This window comes from Erythrolamprus reginae, chromosome 8, assembly GCF_031021105.1.
Source record: "Erythrolamprus reginae isolate rEryReg1 chromosome 8, rEryReg1.hap1, whole genome shotgun sequence".
NCBI classification, from domain to species: domain Eukaryota; kingdom Metazoa; phylum Chordata; class Lepidosauria; order Squamata; family Dipsadidae; genus Erythrolamprus; species Erythrolamprus reginae.
The window spans coordinates 6222432-6248210 of record NC_091957.1 but is presented as its reverse complement, the minus strand read 5'-3'; the positions used below and the strand labels follow the sequence as shown (position 1 = coordinate 6248210).

Below are 25779 nucleotides of genomic sequence, written 5' to 3'. Positions count from 1 at the left end.
ACACAATGAAACTTACACACAAGAAAGAATGATGTTTCTTCGACACTCCCTATTTTTCTACGTAATCTCTGTCCCGTTCTATGTCCTTCCCCCAGCGAGACACAAGGGCGTGTACGCCCTGTTGTTACCACTCGTTGTTCTGATTACGAAGCCTTGGAGCTCTGCTGAACCTTCTTCTAATGGCCTCACCCTCTGTGCCCAGCGACTAACCGTACTTCTATCGACTGCAGATTCTCCATAAAGTGTACACAAACATTTGTGAATGTTCCCAACAGTTTCTTCACAGTGAGAAATTCAATGATGACACACTGCTTGTAACATACATCGCTTACAGGCGCCATTTCGAAACATTGCTGCAGATACGCTATCTGTCTGAAGAAACCCAAAATTTACACCCACATTCCTGACAATTCAAATAATGTATATCTAAAGTTTCGCATTTGTACCATTACTGTAGGCTGAGAAAAAAAAATGTGGTGCATTACTTTCTGGGCAACCCTCGTACAACCTGCCTTTATGAAATTTAAATTCATTATTTAAATTTCAAAATATTTAAATTTAAAGGGGAGGCAGGTTTTCCAATATTGAAGGGGCTGCCAAAGAGAAGATGGGGGGGGGGGGGGGGGCGGCTCAAGCTATTTTCCAAAGCACCAAAAGGCCAGACAAGGGAAAAATACCCTCCCAGAGCCTCTGTGCAAGCGAAAAATCAGCTGGCTGGGACACACATGCACATTGGAGCTGAGCTAGGGCAACAGCTCATGTGCCAACAGATATGGCTCCACATGCCACCTCTGGCACCCGTGCCATAGGTTCACCATTACTGGACTAGATGATCTACAAGGTCTCTTTCCAACTCTGTTAATCTGTAAACTGTTAATTCACATGCTGTACTTTTTGGCTTGATAAAGAGACCAGGCATTTTACCTCTTCTGCAATGTGGGCTCTTTAGGAACCTTCTCCCTTTTAATTTCATTGTTCTCTCCAATTCCCTGTTGCATTACCTATTGATTACCCAGACATTAAGCAAAACTTAACCTCCACAAAAGCTTAAATGCGTGGAATCAATGGATTCTTCCTTGAATGAACCATAACTGCAAAAGAAAGAAAAAGTTAGAAAAAGAATGCCGTATTTTTCAGAGTATAAGACGCACCTTTTTCCTCCCTAAAAAAGGCTGATAATTTGGGTGCCTTATACTCTGAATGTACAGTAGGTTCCCCTCCCCAGCCCTAATTAGCTGCTAACAGTCTTCCCAGCTCTTTGCAGGCTCTTTCCTTGTTTCTCTCTGCGAAGAATGTTTTTGCAAGGTTTTTTCCATTGCTCTAACTTGCTTTGAATAAATTTCTTCCCAGCCCTAACCAGGTGCTAACGATATTCCCAGCTCTTACTTGCTTGCAAGCTCTTTCATTGTTACTCTCTACGAAGAATGTTTTATTTATTTTATTTATTTATTTTATTTATTAGATTTGTATGCCGCCCCTCTCCGTAGACTCGAGGCAGCTAACAACAGTAACAAAAAACAGCATGTAAATCCAATACTGAAACAACTAAAAAACCCTTATTATAAAACCAAACATACATACATACAAACATACCATGCATGAATTGTAAAGGCCTAGGGGGGAAAGAATATCTCAGTTCCCCCATGCCTGACGGCAGAGGTGGGTTTTAAGGAGTTTACGAAAGGCAAGGAGGATGGGGGTAATTCTAATCTCCGGGGGGAGTTGGTTCCAGAGGGTTGGGGCCGCCACAGAGAAGGCTTTTCCCCTGGGCCCCGCCAAACGACATTGTTTTGTTGACAGGACCCAGAGGAGGCCCATTCTGTGGGACCTAACTGGTCGCTGGGATTCGTGTTGCAGAAGGCGGTCTCGTAGATACCCTGGTCCGGTGCCATGAAGGGCTTTATAGGTGATGACCAACACTTTGAATTGTGACCGGAAACTGATCGGCAACCAATGCAGACTGCGGAGTGTTGGTGTGACATGGGCATTTTTGGGAAAGCCCATGATTGCTCTCACAGCTGCATTCTGCATGATCTGAAGTTTCCGAACACTTAGGGTTTTCCAAGCCCTAAGTTTTTGCGGGTTTTTTTCCCATTGCTCTACTTGCTGCGAATGTTTCCAAGTAATAATGATTTCCCCAGCTCTTACTGGCTCGCAAGCTCTTTCATTGTTACTCTCTCTGAATAAGGTTTTTTTTAAAAACCCTAACCAGGGGATAAAATAATGTGCTGAAGCTGACCAGACTAAGGACACTAGCCAGATCAATATCTGGTAAGCAGATTCTTTTCCCTATTTTCCTCCCCAAAAACTAAGGTGCGTCTTATACACCAGTGTATCTTATCCTCTTTTGTACTTATATGGTAGACTTTATAGGACAGGGCGTTGAGCAGAGCTATCTCCTAAAGCCAATATAATTCCAAAGATCTTCAACTGGCCAGGCCAGGAGATGTTGGCCAAAGGAACGGAAGCTGCATTCTTGGGTGAAATGGTTGACTTATTTACTGCTAATGGGGAAACTCCATGGCGATGCTATGGAAATACAACTCATGCAGCCGCATGGACAGTTGCAGAAGACCCCCATGGAAGCGAGGGACTCTACGAGTAGCAGGTTTCAACTTGTCTTGGTTGGGGAAGGAGCTTCGGGTGACAGTCTGGGAAGTTTTATGAAGTGTGCCTATTTGGCACCTGCTATTCTCGTAAAAGCTCCTTAATGCTTTGAGAAAGACAACAGTATATGGATTTGAACCTCTGCTTGGTAAGGAGAAGTTGGCCAAGATGAAATGTAAGTGGTCCTCCTGTCTTGCTTTCATTGTGGTGTGTGTGTGAGGGTTTGTGTGTATTAATTCAGAAGATTTGGGGTTTAGATACCTTAACTTGAATCAAATGAGCCCTTTACTCCTCCTCTCGAAACAGAATACCCTACGAAAATAGACTAACAATCCTGGATCTAGAAAGCTTAGAACTACGATGCCTAAAACACGATTTAAGTATTGCCCACAAGATCATATGCTGCAACGTCCTGCCTGTCAATGACTACTTCAGCTTCAACCGCAACAACACAAGAGCACTTAATATTAAGATTCAAACTTAATATTAATCGCTCCAAACTTGACTGTAAAAAATATGACTTTAGCAATCGAGTTGTCGAAGCGTGGAACTCATTACCGGACTCAGTAGTGTCAACCCCTAACCCCCAACATTTCTCCCTTAGACTATCCATGATTGACCTCTCCAGGTTCCTAAGAGGTCAGTAAGGGGCATGCATAAGTGCACTAGTGTGCCTTTCGTCCCCTGTCCAATTGTTTCTCGTTATCTCATATCTCATATATCTTTTCTTCCTTTCATATATCTTCTCTATATCCTTTCTTCTATCCTTTTCTTTATATATAATACTACATGTCTATTCTCTACAATATGTATTGTGTATTGGACAAAATAAAACAAAGTTAGTTCAGTTGAAAAGATAAATTCACTCCAGTCTTTCTAAATTGTTGGACCAGTTTGGCTCCAAGAGCCAGTCTTATAAATCTAAGATCAATGGCAACCCTGAAATGTTTGAATAACAGAAGCTATGCGATTATTAGAAATTGCAAGGAACAAAGGGGATATTGTTTGGGACAGACATACGGTTGGCTAAATTATTCAATGCATACTCTGGTTGATCAACAAAAGAATATCAAGTGTTAAAAACGGGAAATGCTTTAACATGAATAAAACCAATTAAAGCAATTAAAACAAAGACCTTTTATATCTTACAAGGCCTGGGACGCTTTTTAAAAGCATTGCTTTTATCCCAAAGGACCAGATGCATGGTCGATCATTTTTATATCGGTTCCCTCTGTTGAGCTGAACATTGTTTAGGTATCCTTGTGTTCAGACATGGTCTAGCTTTGCTTTGTTTTCTTAGGGATCCTTGGATTCGCTTTGCTTTGGACATCCGTTGGCCTTTCTAGGTTGCAGTGCGTCCTGGAGAAAGAATACTTCTGTTCTTCCATCCCAAATGGTGAGGTCTCTCCCAAAGATGGGTTGGAGTTAGGGGTGAAATCCAGTAGGTTCTGAGAGATTCTGGAGAACCACAGTCAGAAATTTTAAGTAGTTCTGAGAATTGGTAAATACCACCTCTGGCTGGCCCCAGAGTGGGGAGGGAATTGGGATTTTGCAGTATCCTTCCCCTGGAGTGGGGAGGGAATAGGGATTTTGCAGTATCCTTCCCCTGGAGTGGAGAGGGAATAGGGATTTTGCAGTATCCTTCCCCTGGAGTGAGATGGGAATGGAGATTTTGCAGTATCCTTCCCCCTGGAGTGAGATAGGATTGGGGATTTTGCAGTATCCTTCCCCCGGAGTGAGATGGGATTGGGGAATTTGCAGTATCCTTCCCCTGGAGTGGAGAGGGAATAGGGATTTTGCAGTATCCTTCCCCTGGAGTGAGATGGGAATGGAGATTTTGCAGTATCCTTCCCCCTGGAGTGAGATAGGATTGGGGATTTTGCAGTATCCTTCCCCCGGAGTGAGATGGGATTGGGGAATTTGCAGTATCCTTCCACTGGAGTGGAGAGGGAATAAGGATTTTGCAATATCCTTCCCCTGGAGTGAGATGGGAATGGGGATTTTGCAGTATCCTTCCCCCTGGAGTGGGGAGGGAATGGGGATTTTGCAATATCATCCCCCCTAGAGTGGGGATTTTGCAGTATCCTTCCCCCAGGAGTGGGGAGAGAATGAAGATTGTGCAATATCCTTCCCCTGCCATGCCCACCAAGCCACACACGTAGAATCGGTAGTAAAACAAATTGGATTTCACCCCTGGTTGAGGGTGGAATACTCAACTGTGTTCGTTGGCAACATTAATTGCTTATAAAATTAAAAATAGAAACCCATTGAATATTTCTATTCCAGATTTCCCTGCGGGCCTCACCTCCATTCTCTTTGTGGTCACCAATCTGGGGACTCTCAACTCCACCGTTTTCAACAGCCCGACTTTGTCATCCGTCACCAGCCTTGCTTTAGCCAACAGCGGCATCCGCCGAATCGAAGCCGGCGCACTCCACGCTTTCCAAAGCCTCACTAAACTCAGCCTCTATCAGAACAGCCTAACTTACGTCACGGCATCTTGGCTTTCCAAACCAGGCCTACTCGAGAACTTCACGTTGGCCCAGAACCTCATGACCAAAATCGGACCCGAGACATTCTCGGGCTTCTCCAATCTTACCACCCTGAACGTAGCCGGCAATAAGATCTACGAAATTGCCAGTCAGAGTTTCCGAAGTTTATGCAAACTCGAGTTCCTTGACCTTTCCGGCAATAATTTAACCGTCTTAACAAGACTTGTGTTTGATGGGAAGGCAAGACTGCCGGTGATGAAACTCGGAGGAAACCCATGGAATTGTTTCTGTGAGCAGCGGGATTCTGTATTATTTCTTCAAGGTACGGCACTGGAAAATATTTGCTTTTTTAATAAGAAACACCCCCCCTCAAGAGATGATAGAATAAGCCACTGATTTTTTAAAAACATATACTGAGAGTAACAGATATGAAATTAACAGATATGTATGTAGCCCAAAGACGGGCTACAAGAATGGAGGAAAGTCTTAAGCATAAAACTTATCAGGAAAGACTTCATGAACTCAATCTGTATAGTCTGGAGGACAGAAAGGAAAGGGGGGACATGATCGAAACAGTTAAATATGTGAAAGGGTTAAATATGGTTCAGGAGGGAAGTGTTTTTAATAAGAAAGTGAACCCAAGAACAAGGGGACACAATCTGAGGTTAGTTGGGGGAAAGATCAGAAGCAACGTGAGAAAATATTATTTGACTGAAAGAGTCGTAGATCCTTGGAACAAACTTCCAGCAGATGTGGTTGGTAAATCCACCGTCACTGAATTTAAACATGCATCCTAAAATAAAATACAGGAGATAGTATAAGGGCAGACTAGATGGACCATGAGGTCTTTTTTTGCCGTCAATCCTCTGTTTCTAAAAAACCCCCCAGAGATGATAGAATAAGCCGACTTTTTGTTTTGACATTTACTGAGAGTAACAGATATGAAATTAAGTAGTATTACTGTAATGACATTTAGTAGATGAAATATGTTTACTAAGTTGACCTATATGATGTATGTTCTTTTCTGATGGAGAGAAAAACAATAAGAAAAAATCTTCATAATTAAATTATACTCTCAGGGAAGGAGTAAAACGAAGTAGATAAGAAGGAGAGAAAGGAGTGAATGTAGAAGGGGAGGTAGAGAAGGAGGAAGGGAAGAGAATAGGAGAAGCTGAGAAGGAAGGAAGAGTAGATGGTAGTTGGAAAAAGGAGCGAAGATGTAAGAAGGTAGAATAGCCACCTGAGATAGAAAGAAGGGAGAGAGGGAAGATTGAGATGGATTAAATAATAAAACTAAAATCAAAACTGGAATGCAACTTAGGTTATTGTACTATTGTATTTTAAGCAACAATATTTGTAAATTGATGTTTATTGAAGGTATATGTGATGTATATTTTTTTTAATGTTACTGATGTGGAGGAAAAAATAACTTTTTCAAAAAAAGAATAACTCACTGACTTGTCGCCCCCAACCCAGATTATAGTCTTTATATTCCACTTAAAAACACGCCTCCACTGTCTCTGCATCGTCAGAGTCCATGATTAATTGTGCAGGATGCAAGTGAACCACAACACAAACCATGAGATTATTACACTGTGCAAACTCAGTCAACATATCACGGTCTTCAACAACCTAATGCCCTGATTTTGGGATACTGTTATTTTTTTCTTTACTTTTCTTACAGAGCTGTACAACAGGTCACTGCTGCAGGACGCTCCTTCTGTCACATGCCACAGCCCACCAAGCATGAAAGGAATTCAAGTCTGGAACATCTCCAACCTCAACTGCACACCAGGATCACCGTCAACGACTTTGGGGAACAGCTTCTATCAAATTGGGCTACCAATTTTGCTGGCTTGTTTAGGTAATGCTCAGTATTCCTGTTACAAGTTTCCAACTATTCTTGATGCTACTTTACTGTAGGGAGGGGAAGGCGTTGACTAGCGCTGAGATGACCCAACACCAAGTCCACTTTGGCTGTGATAAATCGCTGGGTCTAAGGGGTCCTTGGAGCTCTCTGAGCTTATTTCCTTGCAGACATTTCAAGACCCAAGCTAGGTAACATCATCAATGCTAGGCCTAGTACTGATGATGCTACCTAGCTGTTGACTGCCAGGGAAATCAGGCAACTCAAGCAGTTCAAATAAGGGTCTATTGCAAGCTTAAGAGCTCTGCAAGAATCTTGCCAACTGACTGTTAAAGGGAAATGAGCAAGAGACAAGAGAAGGCATTCAAAGAAGAAAGAAGATCCACCATCAGAAAGAGATATGCTCAAAAAAATGCTTGACTGTGCAGAATATGATACATTAACACAAAAATTGAAAAACGATAAAAAATTACAAGATATAGACACATGGAAAAACTTTTATAATTGGGTTAACAACCGAAAAAAGAATAGATGTACATAAGGTTAAAATAAAAAAATAAAAGAAAATATAAAAGCAATCCAAATATAGATGAATAATACTTTATTTATTGGTTGACAAATTCTTTTTACCTGTATTATTATTATTATTTCTATATAGGTATATAGATGTATATGTGTATAATTTATATATGTATAATTTCGCTGATACGACTATCCGTGAATCCGTAACAAGATAAGCTACAAGGATGCAGCAGGGGAGGGGGGAGGGATGGGAACATATGTTGTACTGTCTTATAACAGACATCCTACAATTGTATTCAAAAATTGACAATACACCGATCTGTTTTGGTGTTTTTTTAATATGTATATAACTCAATAAAATTTATTTTAAATTAAAAAAAAGAAAAGAGAGGCATTCAAGGTGGGCTGAATTTAGATCTCTTCTGGGTGCAACTTTGACTTATGACTAAATCTGGTCATCTCCTTCACTAGTGTGGGTAATTAAATTGTCTGCAAACAACAACAACCAAGCTCGCAGAGCACCAAGGAGCCCTCATTTCTACAAATATTACAATATTTGTAATATTCTCCTTTATTGGTATCATTGCCTACAAATATTCTCCTTTATTGGTATGATTGGTATCACCGAGTCTGTTGTACCAATGTAAACCAAAGTATCTGTTCTAACAGCTAAAGGAGATATGTTTATTTTTAATACATTTTCCTTGGACATTTACCCAATGCCTTTCTATTTTACACTACAGCTTCTTTGGAGTGTAACTTTCACCATTCTTAAAACTTGTCCTGGTATTTAGACATTATCAGAATGTTCTAGTCCTCTTCCTGCTTCAAATTTTGCCATTGAATGCTTCATTTCAAAATGGGTGTATGAATTATTTTTGAGTTAATTATCTTCCTTTCCTTTTTTTTTTTTGGCAGTCTTTATTTCCTTCCTCTTCCTGCTGTTTGGGATATGGATGGTGAGCTATGCCAGCAAACGCACCCACCCAAGCCAAGAGGCCATGGATCCATCTCCCACTCCAGAACCCAAGACTCCGATGGATTCTGTAGAACGTCAACTCACAGCTAGAGAGAATGAAAACCAAGAGAGGACCACATCTTCGGGAAACAGAACATTGAAAATACGTGCCAGGTCAGCCTCAGCCATTTTACTGAGAAAAGATTTCTACCAAAGGCAGCGAAAGACGAACGATGCAAACCAAGAACAATCAATACTGCCCTTCTGGTCACAGAGTGACAAAACGCATATTGAAAATGAGGACTTGCGTCCTTTTTCAGGATTGTGGGATTATCAGAAACTGGAGAAGCCCTGTGAAGTAGAATCTCAGAGCCACATCAAGACAAACCCAGTCGTGGTGGAAGTATCTGGAGATACTTCAGGGACTCGTGTTTCTTTTGAAGCCTTGTATCGAACAATCCAAGGTGATGGAGATTCTATCTGTCTTGAAAAGGAAGGACTGGTTCCTCCTGAACCATTTCTGTATTTGAGTGTGACTACAGCCCCCAAAGAAGAGACAGAGGTCAAACCCCAGAAGGAGGTGACTTCAAAGAATGAGGGGCATGCATTGAGGCGTTCGTTGACATGGCCTTTTGAAAGGAAGGTTGGGGGTCAAGGATCCAATGGGTTAAATGTCAGGGAATCATTCAAAGCACAGTTCCTGCTCCCTCCTCTTCACCGTGGTGAGGCAATGGAAGAGGAGAAACTAGCATTTGATCAAGAGTGGCTACATCTATCTCCCAGGAAGGGAGATATTTCGTGCTTTGATGGCAATCAAGAGGATGAACACGAGTCTGAGATAGCCAATGAAACGGAGCCTCCACTTGACAAAGAATCAAATCCAGAAACTAGAGAGGTAGGGGAGATGGAATTGGACCCAAAACAACAAACTCGACACGATGTACCTAGATCTCGGAGCAAGACTACCCAAGTCAACGAGGATAGAACCAAGTTAGACTTCGAAGGAAGACCAGCCGATTTTTCAGAACTTCAGAAAGCCGTTCCTCCAGGGTGTACGCAGGCTGTTCAGACTGATATCAGAGCAGTCAAGTTATCTACGGGGCTAAAACCCAATTTTTTTTCAAAGCCAGCGTATTCTCGGTCCAGAAACCTCCAGAAAGCCAACACGTCTCCACCATCAAGAATTATGCTAGGAAGTTCTTCATATGAAGATGACACCGCATCACTGACCAACGAGTCTAAGTACACGAACCTTCTGCATGAAGTGGTGGAGAATAGGGGCCGGTGGACACGGGAGCGATGGAAACTGACCCACCGGAGCTGTGCTTTTCTCCAGCCACCCACCAAATCCATGTAGGTCCCAACCCAACGCTTCAAAATTGAGACGGCTCTGTGGTGGTGATTAGAACACCAACTTCTTTTGAAGTTCCACGAGATCAAAAGACAAAAGACTTGGGAAGGAATCTATACAGTGACACACAGTTGTTCTAGAATACTTTGGGTATGTTCTATCAAGCTATCTTCTGGCAGGTGAGGAGGGTGATGCTGAGCACCTCGATAAGCACCTTCGGTGAGAATCCATTGATCCATGACTCTCTGGAGGGACACACAAAGAAAATTCCACCCAACTGCGCATCTTTTCAAATTTATTTTGAGAATGGAAACTGGCTCACTCAAATGAAGATTAGCCTTCCCTCAATTGGGCAGTTCAGGGGAAGTCTCAATCTTCCCAGCTGCTGGACCAACAATATGAAGTCCCAAAGCCACTTTGCCAGGTTGGGAAGGCTGCGGTGAGGACAAATAATCAAAATATACTGCTCAAAAAGATAAAAGGGAACACTTAAACAACAGAGTATAACTCCAAGTAAATCTAACTACTATAAAATCAAACTGTCCACTTAGAAAGTAAAACTGATTGACAATCCATTTCATTTTGTTGTCAGCACATTCAACTTTGTACAGAACAAAGTATTCAGTGAAAAGATTTCATTCATTCAGATCTAGGATGTGTTTTTTGAGGTTTCCCTTTATTTTTTGGAGCGGTGTACATTGAAGGGTAGAACAGCCTTCTTCTCGCATTAGTGAATTTTAGCATGATTGTTTACCCAGCTTGTCAATTGCAGTGGGGACCTTATTGTAGGCGGAGGGAAGATGGACGAGCTTTTCCTCGTTTTTATGTGTGTCATGATTCAATACACACATGTGCAATATTGAGGGTGAAGATTGGTTCTCCAAACGCCACAAAGCTCGGAGAAAGAAACTTCACCCTCAGTCCTACAACCTGAGCTGCAAATATTCGCCACTTATTGCAACCCTGCACAATATTGTTTGGCCCTCATTCGAAGCTCCTAGAGGCAACCTTGGTGATATTCAAATTATAAAGTTGGTAGGTAATTTGATTTTGCTTGATAAGCAACTTGGGGTACAGTTTCGGAGCAATTAAGGACATCCTCCTGTATCCCAGCGGCCAGTTAGGTCCCATAGAGTCGGCGTTCGCCAGACAAGGTCAACTGGCGGGGCCTAGGGGAAGAGCCTTCTCTGTCGCGGCCCCGGCCCTCTGGAACGAACTCTCTCCATAGATATGTACCACGCCCCCCCAGTCTTTCGCAAAGCCTTAAAAACCTACCTTTGCTGGCAGGCATGGGGGCAGTGAGTGATGAAACTGTCTCCGGCCGATATGAGATATGATTGGATTGGATGAATCTGTCTGAGTCTACACGGGGTCTTTTAAATTAAATGTTTCGTAAATTTTCATATTTTTATAGTTATTAGATTTCTTATATATTATATTTAATGTTGTATGCCACCCTGAGTTGCCTCGAGAAGGGCGGCATAGCAATCAATCAATCAATCAATCAATCAATCAAACAAACAAACAAATAAATAAAATAATAAATAAAATAAAATAAAATAAAATATATACATACATACATAAATAACCATACAGACTGATTCTCTGTCCTCATTGTGATGCCAGTGATCTAAAATTTGCTTTGCAGTGAGCTTGGGAAACGAGCTAATTCATCTCTTTGATGGTTTGATCGCACGTATTGATCGAGGGAATTATTTTATGAACAAGGGGCTCGATCTCTTCCGCTTGCATGCTTCCATAATGCAGATGTTCCAAGTGTATCGTTGTTTTTGAAATCTCTGCAAGACCACAGCTCCTTCGGCTGAATAAATATAGCAAAAGTTGCATAATGTAAACTGGCTGGTTTTGAATTGCTTCTTGAGAGAGTTTTAAAAACTGGGTGGGTGGGTGGTTGTAAAATATTTTGCCATGCACAGAAGCATCCACTGCCGCTACTGGTTCTAAGAACTGGTCCGAACCAGGAGAAACCCACCACTGGTGTGTGTGTTGTCTTCTCAACTTTTCTCACCCTAAAGTGTTGGTTATGACCTATAAAGCCCTTCATGGCACCAGACCAGATTATCTCAGGGACCGCCTTCTGCTGCACAAATCCCAGCGACCAGTTAGGTCCCACAGAGTGGGCCTTCTCCAGGTCCCATCAACTAAACAATGATTTGGCGGGACCCAGGGGAAGAGCCTTCTCTGTGGTGGCCCCAGCCCTTTGGAACCAACTCCCCCCAGAGATTAGAATTGCCCCCACCCTCCTCGCCTTTCATAAGCTTCTTAAAACCCACCTCTGCCGTCAGGCATGGGGGAACTGAGATATTCTTTCCCCCTAGGCCTTTACAATTTACGCATGGTATGTCTGTATGTATGTTTGGTTTTTATAATAAGTTTTTTTTAAAGTTATTTTAGTATTGGATTGGATTGTTACATGTTGTTTTTATCATTGTTGTTAGCCGCCCCAAGTCTACGGAGAGGGGCGGCATACAAATCCAATAAATAAATGAATGAATGAATAAATGAATGAATGAATGAATAAATAAATAAATAAAATGAAATGAAATAATGTTATAAAATAATGATCTCCTAGATTATCCTGTGTACCATTTGGTCAAAGCAATGGAAAGTGCAGTTTAATGTTTCCAAATGTAAAATAATGCACTTGGGGAAAAGGAATCCTCAATCTGAGTTTTGCATTGGCAGTTCTGTGTTAGCAAAAGCTTCAGAAGAGAAGGATTTAGGGCTGGTGATTTCTGACAGTCTCCAAATGGGTGAACAGTGCAGTCAGGCGGGAGGGAAAGCGAGTAGAATGCTTGGCTGCATAGCTAGAGGTATAACAAGCAGGAAGAGGGAGATTGTGATCCCGCTGTATAGAGCGCTGGGGAGAACCCATTTGGAATACTGTGTCCAGTTCTGGAGACCTCACCTACAAAAAGATATGGATCAAATTGAACGGCTACAAAAATGGTGGAAGGTCTTAAGCATAAAACGTACCAGGAAAGACTTCATGAACTCAGTCTGTATAGTCTGGAGGACAGAAGGGAAAGGGGGGACACGATCGAAACATTTAAACATATTAAAGGGTTAAATAAGGTTCAGGAGGGAAGTCTTTTTAATAGGAAAGTGAACCCAAGAACCAGGGGGCACAATCTGAACCAGGGGGCACAAGGGGGAAAGATCAGAAGTAACGTGAGAAAATATCATTTTACTGAAAGAGTCGTAGATGCTTGGAACAAACTTCCAGCAGACGTGGTTGGTCAATCCACAGACACTGAATTTAAACATGCCTGGGATAAACATAGATCCATCCTAAGATAAAATACAGGAAATAGTATAAGGGCAGACTAGATGGACCAGGAGGTCTTTTTCTGCCGTCAATCTTCTATGTTTCTATTTATACACAGTACAGGGTTCTTGTTACCATCTCTTACAATGTCAGTGGTCTCTTCTCTAAAACAAGCTCCGTGGTCTTTAAGTGTTTATTCAGCAAAGCGTTCAGCTCTTCCACTGCTCTCCTCCGCGGGGTAAGGAAGCATTGACAAGAGGAAAGAGTCGGACCATTGAAGAGCTGCCCTCGATCCCGTGAACCCGATCCTCCCTCCATGGATGGGGTCAAGAGAACCCTGCAAAGGAACGGCAAGTTGGACAGCATCCTTATTTGTTTGCGTTCTTGCCTGGGGAATCTTGTCTGGGAAACGGGGAGCTGGTGACATTCCAAGGGAGACGATGGGTCTTTTTTGTCTGTTTGAATTCTGCAGGTGTTGCAGGATTCGTGGCTTTTTTGTTCCTGGATTTGAGGGCCGTTCTTCCTTGCCCTCCCAACTGCCCGCTATGCTCCACGGATACAGTTGAATGTGAGGACGTGTCCTCCCTCCAAGACGGTGAGTGTCTTCAGTTCTTCTAGCTGTTCCTCTCTACTCCTGTTGTTTCCATCTTACATAACTTACAGGCTATTCTCACGCCATAGTGGTGGTCGAAGGGCTGCAAAATCTTTTACTAACACTCTTTGGCCGTGGCTTGTTTTGTGGGTGTGGCTTGCCGGCCACCTGACCAGGTGGGAGTGGCTTGACGATCATGTGACCGGGGTGGTTTAAAGGTCATGTGACTGGTCATGTCATTGGCTGCCGATCAGTTTCCGGTCACAATTCAAAGTATTGGTTATGACCTTTAAAGCCCTACATGGCATTGGACCAGAGTACCTCCGGAACCGCCTGCTACTGCACGAATCCCAGTGACCGGTAAGGTCCCACAGAGGTGGCCTTCTCCGGGTCCCATCGACTAAACAATGTCGTCTGGCGGGCCCCAGGGGAAGAGCCTTCTCTGTGGTGGCCCCGGCCCTCGGGAATCAACTCCCCCCGGAGATTAGAACTGCTCCCACCCTCCTTGTCTTCCGTAAACTACTTAAGACCCACCTATACCGCCAGGCATGGGGGATTTGAGACATCTTTCCCCCAGGCTCTTTATAATTTATGTTTGGTATGTATGTGTTGACTGGTTTTAATATGATAGGGTTTTAGTTATTCCTTTAAATATTAGATTTGTGCCACTATAATATTGTTTTTATCATTGTTGTGAGCCGCCCCGAGTCTTTGGAGAGGGGCGGCATACAAATCTAATAAATTATTATTATTATTAAAGGTGGCCAACCTGATGTCACTCACATCAAAAGTTAGGGTTAGGGTGCCTGGCCTCTCCTTGCCTCAAAGAGAAATAATTTCCCTATCTATTTACTATTACTGAACATCCAAACTATACTATTTAATTCTATGTATATGTGCCATATGTGTACATACATATTACACACAGGCACACTAAAATATGCATTATCTGGTGTTGTGCACACTCCTATTCAGTTTGGGGATTTTTCAGATTCTGATTCAGAAAGTGGTTGTGAATTAGTGGTAGGGCCTGATTTAGAGGCAGAAGAATTCGGAGATCAACCACAGGATGTTTCTATGGGTTCAGATTCAAGCGAAGGAGAAGCAGATGCTAGATGGGTAAATCCTTATTTCAGACGCTTGCCGAGGCGAAGAGAGCAAGTGTCAGGGAAGAAATATTAAGGAGAGGAACGGGTTAATTAATTAAGTAATTAATTCCTCACATCCGTGTGTCAGCGGAAGACTTGAGTCGTCAATCTGCGTTAAGAAATATGGAGGTTTTTTCAAGCAGTTCCGAATGTAAGCTTGTGTGCTTTTAATTGCAGTTTTTATGACTCTGGGCTAATTTTGACTAGCCATAAATCTTAGAATGACTTGTGGAATGTTTTAATGATTTTGATGTTGCCTTGCATACCGAAGTCTAAGATAAGAGATTAGCGCTGCATGCCAAGATGATTCAGTGTGGAACACAGGAAAGAAAAATAAAGATGATGTGGTGTTTTATAAATATATGCATTTAACAATCCTTTATTCCAATTATCAGTGGCCCTAGCTGGAGATCAGAACATCTACCATATAAACTGCATGTGTCTGTATGCACATACACACATGCACAGCTCTTCTAAAATTATACACATTGATTGATTGATTGATTGATTGATTGATTGGGCTTGTATGCTGCCCCGCTCCATGGGCTCACAACATATCAATGAAAAACACAATATATAACCTCATTCAACCTCATTTACTGCAATAGGAAAAACATACCTAGAGCCCAGAAGGGGAAAAAAGAAATATTCAAAATTTTTCTAGTGGTTCTGCGTATCTGACCGTATCCATGGGACCCCATCACTGGTGCTGGTACATATGCAAGGGCTTTTGCTTAGCAACATCTAGGAATGGACTTCTAAGCTCGGTTAAACACATGCAAGTCACAGTTTCAACTCACGTCCCCCGCTAAACTCTTCTTTAAAAAAGTATAGTAAAATAAAATAAATCTTCTTGAGGAGACCTTGTTGTCTAGAAGTTGAGTTATGGCAACTGGAGTTCTTTTCTTTCATTGGTGCCAAGTCCCCCCAAAATTGGTCTGAAATCAAAAAAAGAAAAGTCTGTTTTCCATAACTCAACTCCCCAATCTCTGCTCAGGTGTTTTCAAGAAATCTAAGTATTGCCCACAAGATCTAAGTATTGCCCACAAGGTCATATGCTGCAACGTCCTGCCTGTCGGCGACTACTTCATCTTTGACCACAACAACACAAGAGCACACAACAGATTTAAACTTAATATTAACCACTCCAAACTTGACTGTAAAAAATATGACTTCAGTAACCGAGTTGTCGAAGCGTGGAACTCATTACCGGACTCCATAGTGTCATCCCCAAACCCCCAACACTTTATCCTTAGATTATCTACGGTTGACCTATCCAGATTCCTAAGAGGTCAGTAAGGGGCGAGTACAAGTGCACTAGAGTGCCTTCCGTCCCCTGTCCTATTGCTCTCCTATATCTCCTATTCCTTTCTTCTATTCCTATATCTCTTCTTCTATTCTTTCATTGATATGTTCTATTACTATACCTTCTTTTCTATTATTTCTTAGATATATTTTACTATGAGTATCTCTTCTATAACCTTCATCATGTATTTTACTATGTGTTTTACTAGATATATACCCACTAAAAAAGAATCCTCAATCTGAGTATTGCATTGGCAGTTCTGTGTTAGCAAAGACTTCAGAAGAGAAGGATTTAGGGGTAGTGATTTCTGACAGTCTCAAAATGGGTGAGCAGTGTGGTCGGGCGGTAGGAAAAGCAAGTAGGATGCTTGGCTGCATAGCTAGAGGTATAACAAGCAGGAAGAGGGAGATTGTGATCCCCTTATATAGAGTGCTGGTGAGACAACATTTGGAATACTGTGTTCAGTTCTGGAGACCTCACCTACAAAAAGATATTGACAAAATTGAACGGGTCCAAAGATGGGCTACAAGAATGGTGGAAGGTCTTAAGCATAAAACGTATCAGGAAAGACTTCATGAACTCAATCTGTATAGTCTGGAGGACAGAAGGGAAAGAGGGGACATGATCGAAACATTTAAATATGTTAAAGGGTTAAATAAGGTTCAGGAGGGAAGTGTTTTTAATAGGAAAGTGAACACAAGAACAAGGGGACACAATCTGAAGTTAGTTGGGGGAAAGACCAAAGGCAACGTGAGAAAATATTATTTTACTGAAAGAGTAGTAGATCCTTGGAACAAACTTCCAGCAGACGTGGTTGGTAAATCCACAGGAACTGAATTTAAACATGCCTGGGATAAACATATATCCATTGTAAGATAAAATACAGGAAATAGTATAAGGGCAGACTAGATGGACCATGAGGTCTTTTTCTGCCGTCAGTCTTCTATGTTTCTATGTTTCTAAAACCCTCATTGTGTATTGGAGAAAATAAATAAATAAATAAATAAATCAAAACATGGATAACCCACATGTTATTTTCCCTCTCTTCCTTCTCCGCTGTTTCCAGTCTTAATAGCTTTGCCGGATTCCGCCCAGCAGATCCTTCTCCAGCAAGGCAACCTTACCGAGATCCCACCTCTGTCCTTCAGCAATTTCACCAACCTTTATTTCTTGTCGATCACCGGATTCCTGGTCTCCTCCTTGGCCGACTTCACCTTTTTCACCCCTTACGTCAACCCCCTGAAGGTTCTGGATCTCAGCAACAACCAGCTGGTCAGTTGTACCATCGAGCCGTTGGCTTTTTCGGGCCTTCTGTATCTCGAAGACTTGGACCTAGCCAACAACAGCTTGGATGTTTTGAAGGGCACGTGGTTCGTAGAGATGCCGAGACTCAAGAAACTCTCCCTTGCCCTTAACAGAATCGCCTACCTTCCCCCGAGGACCTTCGAGAACTTAAACACGCTTGACGAGTTGGTCGTCTCTGCCAATATGATTCAGTATCTTCCCATGGATGCCTTCCTCGGCTTGGATTCCTTGACCAAGCTGGACTTATCGACTAATAAAATCCTTTTCATCAACCAGGACGCCTTCCAACCTTTGCAAGGACTCCAGGATCTCTTGTTATACCAAAACAGGCTGAGCGCTTTACCGGCTCTCCCGGATTCCATCAATGTCTTGAATCTTCATAGAAACCCCTGGGATTGCAACTGCCAGTTGATCCGGTCCATGCAATCGGTGGAGGCTAAAATCCAATCGCCGGCTGGGATCACTTGCCAAAGACCGCCCTCCCTCGCAGGGCAACAAGTGACCAGCAGCAAGTTTCCGGGGTGCGATTCCCCCCCTTCGAAATATCCGCCTTCCCCTCTGATGTCAACTGCCGATTCTCCGCCGTCACTGTCAGGAACCGTCAAGCTGATCTGCGGTTCGCTGGGTAAGGTTGGCCACATGAATCCCAGTGACCGGTTCGGTCCCACAGTCTCAGCCTTCTCGAGGTCCTGTCAACTAGACAATGTTGCTTGGCGGGGCCTAGGGGAAGGGCCTTCTCTGTGGGGGCCCCAGACCTCTGGAATCAGCTCCCGCCAGGAGATTCCTACTGCCCCCACTCCCCTCGCCTTCCACAAGAGTCTTAAGACTCATTTATGTCGCCAGGCTTGGGACTGATTAGATCTTGTTCCCTGGCCAACAAATGATTGTATGGTTGTTGTACCAATGGGTGCGATTGATTTTAATATAGCTAGGAATTTAAAAATAGTTGTGTAATTTTTAATTTAATTGGATTGATTTGCATTGAGTTGGCCTTCTCCGGGTCCCGTCAACTAAACAATGTCATCTGGTGGGACCCAGAGAGCCTTCTCTGTGGTGGCCCTGACCCTCTGGAACCAACTCCCCCCAGAGATCAGAATTGCCCCCACCCTCCTCGCCTTTCGTAAGCTCCTTAAAAACCTGTCTTCAGGCATGGGGGAATTGAAATATTCCTTCCCCCCAGGACTATACAATTTATGCATGGTATGTTTGTGGGTATGTTTGGTTTTTAACAAGGGTTTTTTAGTTATTTTAAATATTAGATTTGTCATATGCTGTTTTTATTATTGTTGTTAGCCGCCCCGAGTCTGCGGAGAGGGGTGGCATACAAATCTAATTAATAAGTAAGTAAATAAAATAAAATAAAATAAAATAAAATAATAAAATAAAATAAAATAAAATAAACAAACAACCTTGCTGAATATTGCAAACAATTGTCCCAGTGGAGACAGTTACTTCTTCTTAGGGTGGGTTTAACAAAAAATAATTGAGAAACACTGATTTAAGGATTTTCTTTCTTCCCATTTTTTTGTTTTGCTACTTGCAGGTTGCTTCGGCCTTGGTTTCACCATGGGCCTGGTCTGCTTTTATTGTCTCCCCAAATGTTGCGGTGGCCGATTGCGCACCGCAAACCAATCAAGAAAAGCAAAGTCTCTCTCGAGCGGTGGGGTCAAACATTCCGCGAATCAAGGAGGGAAAAATTCTGGCGGGGATTCCCAGATCCTTTCTGGTCTTCCGGCTGAAGAGAGGAGCTCGGTTTTGGAAGAAGGTCGCTTTGCAAGAGGAACCAAATGCTGTGGCTCGTTTGCTTCTCCTTCTCAAATTTGCTACGGGGAGCAGGCGAGATTCCAGAGCCCACTGGTGGCCTATTTATCCGTGGACACAATGGGTCGGAGCATTGTGACTCTCTGTGAGAAAGGACATGAAGTCAGATGTCCAGTCTTCGGCCAACCCGGCTATCCATCTCCCCAGGACAACACCAACAAAGGGACCGAAGTCTTCAGAAACGGTGGGACCCGAGACCAACACTGCCCCACATGCATGCATGGGTTAAGAGGTTGCCATGTTCCACTTGCCCAGGTGGATCAGATAGCGAGGATGCAACCAGGTGAGCGAATCAACCACGGTAAGTTGGCTGTGTTGAAATTGGCATTGGTAGGCTGGCCACGGGAAGTTGTCTAGTGCAGTGACTTTCAACCTTTTTTGAGCTGCGGCACATTTTTTACATATACAAAATAATGGGGCACCTTGAGCGGGGTGGGGGGAAGTGAGGGGGGGTTAAAAAACGTTTGGACAAAAAAAAATCTCTCTTCCTCCCTTTCACTCTATTTCTCTCCCTCTTTCTCTCTCTTCCTTCCTCTCCATCCCTCTTTCTCTCTTCCTTCCTTCCTCTTTTTTGCTCATTCTATCTCCCTCCTTCCCTGCCTCTCTTTCTCTCTCTCGCTTTCTTTTTCTCTTGCTTTCTTTCCCTTTCTTTCTTTCCCTTTCTTTCTCTCTCTTGCTTTCTTTTTCTTTCTCTCTCTCTCTCTTGCTTTCTTTCTCTCTCTCTCTCTCTTGCTTTCGTTCTTTCTCTTTCTCTCTCTCTTGCTTTCTTTCTCTTTCTCTCTCTCTCTTTCTTTCTTTCTCTCTCTTGCTGAGCTTCGCGGCACACCTGACCATGTCTTGCGGCACACTGGTTGAAAAACACTGGTCTAGTGAAGGGCCGCTCGTTTCGGTGATGCCCCCCGAGGCCGTTGTGGGTATGTGCACATCTGTGTTAGATTTGGCTTCTATGCAGGCGCAGCAAGTGAAATCTCGTACGAGCGAGATTTTGGTGATTCTCACCAATATTTTTGCTTCCACATATACAGGGTGCGTTCCAAAAGTAATGCAATTATTTTTTGTTAAAGTAATTTATTGAACAGATTTGCACAAACGCTTAAAATACTTCAAAGTACTGTCCTTGGGCCTCTACACATTTTTTCCAGTGACTCTGCCATGACCGGTACACTCCCTGGAAGGCGTCTTGGGGGACCTCTCACAAGGTCTTCGTCACGGCTGATTGGATCTCTTCTATGGATGATAAACAGGTTCCTTTCAGGGCTGGGAACAAAAAGAAGTCTGCTGGGGTGACGTCAGGACTATAGGGGTGTGTGGGGCCGCCTGGTGTTTGGCCAGGAACTTGCGGACTCGTAGTGCAAGGCACATTTTTCAACCATAGAAGCAATCCAATCAGCTGTGACAAAGACCTTGCGAGAGGTCCCCGAAGATGCTTTCCAGGGCACGTACTGGTCATGGCAAAGTTGCTGGAAAAAATGTGTAGAGGCCCAAGGACAGTACTTTGAAGAATTTTAAGTGTTTGTGCAAATCTGTTCAATAAATTACTTAAAAAAAATAATTGCATTACTTTTGCAACACGCCCTGTATGTTGAAGCAAAAATCAGTGAAAATTGCCAAAATCTCGCTCATGCGAGCGTCGTCACACAAGATTTCACGTGCTGCGCATGTGCAGAAGCCAAATCTCACGGGGCTCTGCGTGAACATCCTGGAATTTCCTACTGGGACTGCGCACTGGACTGAGTGACTAGCAGCCCATTACTGAAGTTGTCCCATTCAAGTCCTCTGGAGTGTTATTTAACTGCTTTTTTAGTATTGGATTTTGTTGTACTGTTTTACTGCTGTTGTTAGCCGCCCCGCGGAGAGGGGCGGCATACAAATCCAATAAATAATAATAACATTAGAGCTTTTGCCTTCCCAACTGTTCTGTCGGGCTCTCTGGTAGACTCCTCCAAAAAATTCACAGGAACAAATTTCAGACACACACACACATTTGAAAATTCAAAACAATGTTCTTTATAGTGAAAAGTCACTTAAACCAAGCCCTCTTTTGGTATAGCAAAGAGCACTCGTCTCCAAACAAACTGGTAATTTGTACAAGTCCCTTATCAGTTCTGTGATACTTAGCTTGCAGCTGTGAGGCAATTCACAGTCTTTCTTCTTTCACAAAGTGAAACACACTTTGCTCTGGTTTAGTTTCAAAGCGGGGGGAAATCAGCACACAAAAGGTCAAAGTCAGTAAAGCAGTCACAAAACACAACGATCAGATAATCCTCCACAATGGCCAAACCCACAGGCTGCTCTTTATAGCAGCCTCACTAATGACCACAGCCCCACCCAACCACAGGTGGCCTCATTTTCTTTGATAATAATCTCTCAGTTGTTGTTGCCTATGCATCGCTCTCCGCATGTGTGGCTGTATCATTAACTCTTGTTCTGAATCCAAAGGGGAGCTAGATAATTGATCTCCTTCTGAGCTGCCTGCCCCACTCTCCTCCTCCCTGTCACTCATGTCTTCTTGGTCAGAGGAGCCTTCATCAGCAGATTCCACCGGGGAGGGGGGCAAAACAGGCCTGCAGCATGTGGATGTCTCCCCCACATCCACAGTCCTTGGGGCAGGAGCTGGGCCAGAGCTAACCACAACACCAACCCTGCTATTATTTGTTCCAGGCTTGGGAGAGCAACTAGATCGCCAGATAAACAGCCAAACGTTGCATCCCAAGAATCCCCTTAGAGACACACAGCCTTTGCCAGCTCTGGTCCATATAAATTTCCCTGATGGAACTGCCATGAAGATCGAACAAAACACAGCCGCTTCCCGTACGTCTCCTTCCAACAGAAACGAGCCTCACCAGGGCAGAAGCCCCCTCCAAGCTTCTCCCATCTGCTTGAGGAGAAAGAGGAACAATCCCGGACATCCCCACTACCGATCTCAAGTTGCCTTCGCATCTCCTGAAAGCGATGCAGCTTCTGACTCGAGACCCCGGCGAGAAAGTTGGGCGGGAAGAAAAGATCCCAGAAGGTCTGATCTTCGCCTCTCCTTTGCAAGCCCGCCCAATAGAAACCAGCGATGGAAAGATTGCCCTCGACACCCAACCCATGGGGTCACCTCCAATCCTTCTCCTTCTAGCATGTCCAGCCAACCAGAAGCAAACAGGTCCCATCACTTAAAGGAACCTTGTCCCAGGTGGTTCTCGGCTCCTCATTGTCCTGAGAAACGAGCGCGAGCATCTCAGGAGTTGGAGAATGCTCAGCGAGCTGGAGAAACGATACTCGGCCGTCGGAAGTCTAGGTGCAGACAAGAAGACCCAAGATTCTTTGCCAGAAAGCAATCCAACCCGAGCAGGATGTGGGAATGCCAAAACTGTGGTTGCGAAGGCTCTACCCCTTTTTCCCTAAATCCAAGGAGATGTGCTCAACCAGGCGTTGGTCCAAGGAGGACATTTCTAGATGCCAGTACTCAATGGTCCTCTACCGATGCAGTCCGCCTTAAAGGTAAAGGGGTGACTTGACCGAAGGGTATAAAATCATGCATGGGATAGAAAAGTTGGACAAATAAAATACTAGGATGAGGGGGCCCTCCCTAAAACTCATAGGTAAGAAAGTGAGGACAAACAAAGTCTACGGAGAGGGGCGGCATAAAAATCTAATAAATAAATAAAAAAGGGAAATATTTCTTCACCCAGAGGGTCCTTGGTTGATGGAATTCCCTTCCAGAAGAGGTCGTGACAGCTGTCAGCCTGGCTAGCTTCCTTTTTTAAAATAATATTTTAAATTGGTTTTCAAAGTAAAAAACATAACAAAATGAACAAACATGAAATTGACAAGACACTACATTTCACACAAAAAGGAGCTACAATTGCTCTGCTCAGTATAGAAGTCTTCTTAATACAGAAAGAAAAAACTAATTATAGTTTAGATCAATACAGAAAAGTAAACATATCAATAAAATATCTCTATATAGTATATGCTATTATAAAAATGTTAACTTTTCAATACTTTCCACCAATTATATAATCGGGGTTTAAACCAATTCAGAAAAGTAAACTTGTCTACAAAATATCTCTATATGATATATTCTGTCTAATAAATTTAACTATTTGACACTTTATTTTGATATCTTTAAAAGTCTTTTTTTGTATTCCACCTGGATAGCTTCAAGGCAGGATTAGACAGATTCAGGGATGCCAAGTGTATCGGTGGTTATCGAAACGTATGTCCATGTGCCGCCTCTATGTTGGATGAGACAGGCAGGGTTCCCTTGGGTCCCATTTGTTGGGGGTCGAGGGAAAGGGAGGGTTTTGCCTTCTCTTTCTGCTCAAGATCCCCATGGACAACTGGTGGGCCACTGTGTGACACAGAATGCTGGACTCGATGGGCTCTGGCCTGATTCAGCAAGGCTCTTGTTAAAGGTAACATATCCACTGTATTTGTCTACAGAAATCCTCAGTCATCCAGGTCAAAGGTGCTTTCTCAAGAGGCAACTGAACTTTCTGGTTTTTCTTTGGAGATGTTTTGCTTCTCATTCAACAGGTTTTTTCGGCTCCAACAGAATAGTGGGGAATGGAAGGATTTATATTCCTTGCAGACAGCTGGTCATTCGCATCCTTTTTAGAGAGTCTTGAGGTTTATCCACGGTGATCCTGAGGACACAACTGTATGGTAAACTCAGATTCAGGCTTCTCAGTGTAGGTGCCAGGATGGCTCCGGCAATAAATTGGAACTTTGAGGAGTACTTTGACTCGGACTGTGATTTAGTTTGGACGCTACCTGGAACCTTGACAATGAACCTGAATCTATACTGCTCAAAAAAAATAAAGGGAACACTTAAACAACACAATATAACTCCAAGTAAATCAAACCTCTGTGAAATCAAACTGTCCACTTAGGAAGCAACACTGATTGACAATCAATTTCACATGTTGTCAGCACATTTAACTTTGTACTGAACATAGTATCTGTTCTGTCGGGCTCTCTGGTAGACTTCTCCCAAAAATTCACAGGTACAAATTTCAGACACACACACGTTTGAAAATTCAAAACAATGTTCTTTATAATGAAAATTCACTTAACCTAAGCCCTCTTTTGGTATAGCAAAGAGCACTGGTCTCCAAACAAACTGGTAATTTGTACAAGTCCCTTATCAGTTCTGTGATACTTAGCTTGCAGCTGTGAGGCAATTCACAGTCCTTCTTCTTTCACAAAGTGAAACACACTTAGCTCTGGTTTAGTTTCAAAGTGGGGAAAAATCAGCACACAAAAAGTCAAAGTCAGTAAAGCAGTCACGAAACACAACGATCAGATAATCCTCCACAATGGCCAAACCCACAGGCTGCTATTTATAGCAGCCCCACTAATGACCACAGCCCTACCCAACCACAGCTGGCCTCATTTTCTTTGATAATAATCTCTCAGTTGTTGTTGCCTATGCATCGCTCTCTGCATGCGTGGCTGTATCATTAACTCTTGTTCTGAATCCAAGGAGGAGCTAGATATTTGATCTCCTTCTGAGCTGTCTGCCCCACTCTCCTCCTCCCTGTCACTCATGTCTTCTTGGTCAGAGGAGCCTTCATCAGCAGATTCCACTGGGGGCAAAACAGGCCTGCAGCATGTGGATGTCTCCTCCACATCCACAGTCCTTGGGGTAGGAGCTGGGCCAGAGCTAACCACAACATTATCCAATGAGAATATTTCATTCATTCAGATCTAGGATGTGTTCTTCGAGTGTTCCCTTACTTTTTTTGAGCAGTGTATTATGGCATCATATAAAATACTTGCTTCGTAATGTAGCTGCGACTAGATCTTTAAATGTCAAAATCAAGGAACAGCACAACTTGATACATGTTTTTCCCCTTCTTGATTTTGCAGAAAATGAACTTGCCCTCACTTTTCTGGGTGTTCCACAGAATATCACTAAGATGCGGTCTGAGGAACGCTGGTTAGCAGCTTGTTTCCCAGATTTCCAGCCCGGCCCTATCCGAGGTCATGGTCCAGGCGAAATCAATTCCATCTACGAGTTCCCTTCTCCGTTAGTTAGCACAACTGCCTTCCACCCATCGTCTGTGTTTGTGGAGGAGTCAACATGGAAGCATCAGGAGCAGTCAATGGATTCTCCGAAGGTGCCGGACACCGAACCTACGTCTCTCACGGATCATTCGGTGGACCGATGGCCTCCAGAGAAGAAAGCGTTCGGAAGCTTGGGCGAAGAAGAAGTCCAGTGTTCGGAAGAAATTCTGTTGGAGGCGATTGTGTTGGACAGTGAGAAGCCTTTGGAAGACATTGAAGAAGATCCAGTAACTCCATCCCCGGTTGTGAGTGGCTTCTTTTTCGGAACGGAGGCGAACCCATCTTTGCAGGAGCTTCCCATCTCCATGGTGAACCAAGTCACCTTTTCAGCCATCACAGAAGATGCCAATCCAAAGACGCACAGCATCACGACCCTCGGCCCTTTGGTTCACAAGATGTTCCAGATTGATTTCCCCCTCCCAGCCGAGGAGGAGGAAGCCAGAACATTTCAAGGTGGAGAATGA

The 25779-nt window shown here is 43.3% G+C and overlaps 2 protein-coding genes across 2 annotated transcripts; both read left to right on the top strand.

Annotated features, from left to right (window-relative positions):
• Window positions 1–2507: 2507 nt before the first annotated feature.
• Window positions 2508–11653, top strand: LOC139171383 (uncharacterized). Its single transcript, XM_070759590.1, has 5 exons — window positions 2508–2601; window positions 3908–4003; window positions 4894–5421; window positions 6784–6963; window positions 8407–11653. The coding sequence occupies exons 1-5, from the start codon at window positions 2508–2510 to the stop codon at window positions 9801–9803; spliced, it is 2295 nt and encodes a 764-aa protein (XP_070615691.1). The 3' UTR covers window positions 9804–11653.
• An 8497-nt stretch (window positions 11654–20150) lies between these two features.
• LOC139171382 (uncharacterized) lies at window positions 20151–25779 on the top strand. The gene is made up of 4 exons (XM_070759589.1): window positions 20151–20284; window positions 22380–22541; window positions 22656–22744; window positions 25118–25779. Exons 1-4 carry the CDS (start codon window positions 20151–20153, stop codon window positions 25777–25779), a joined length of 1047 nt encoding a protein of 348 aa, XP_070615690.1.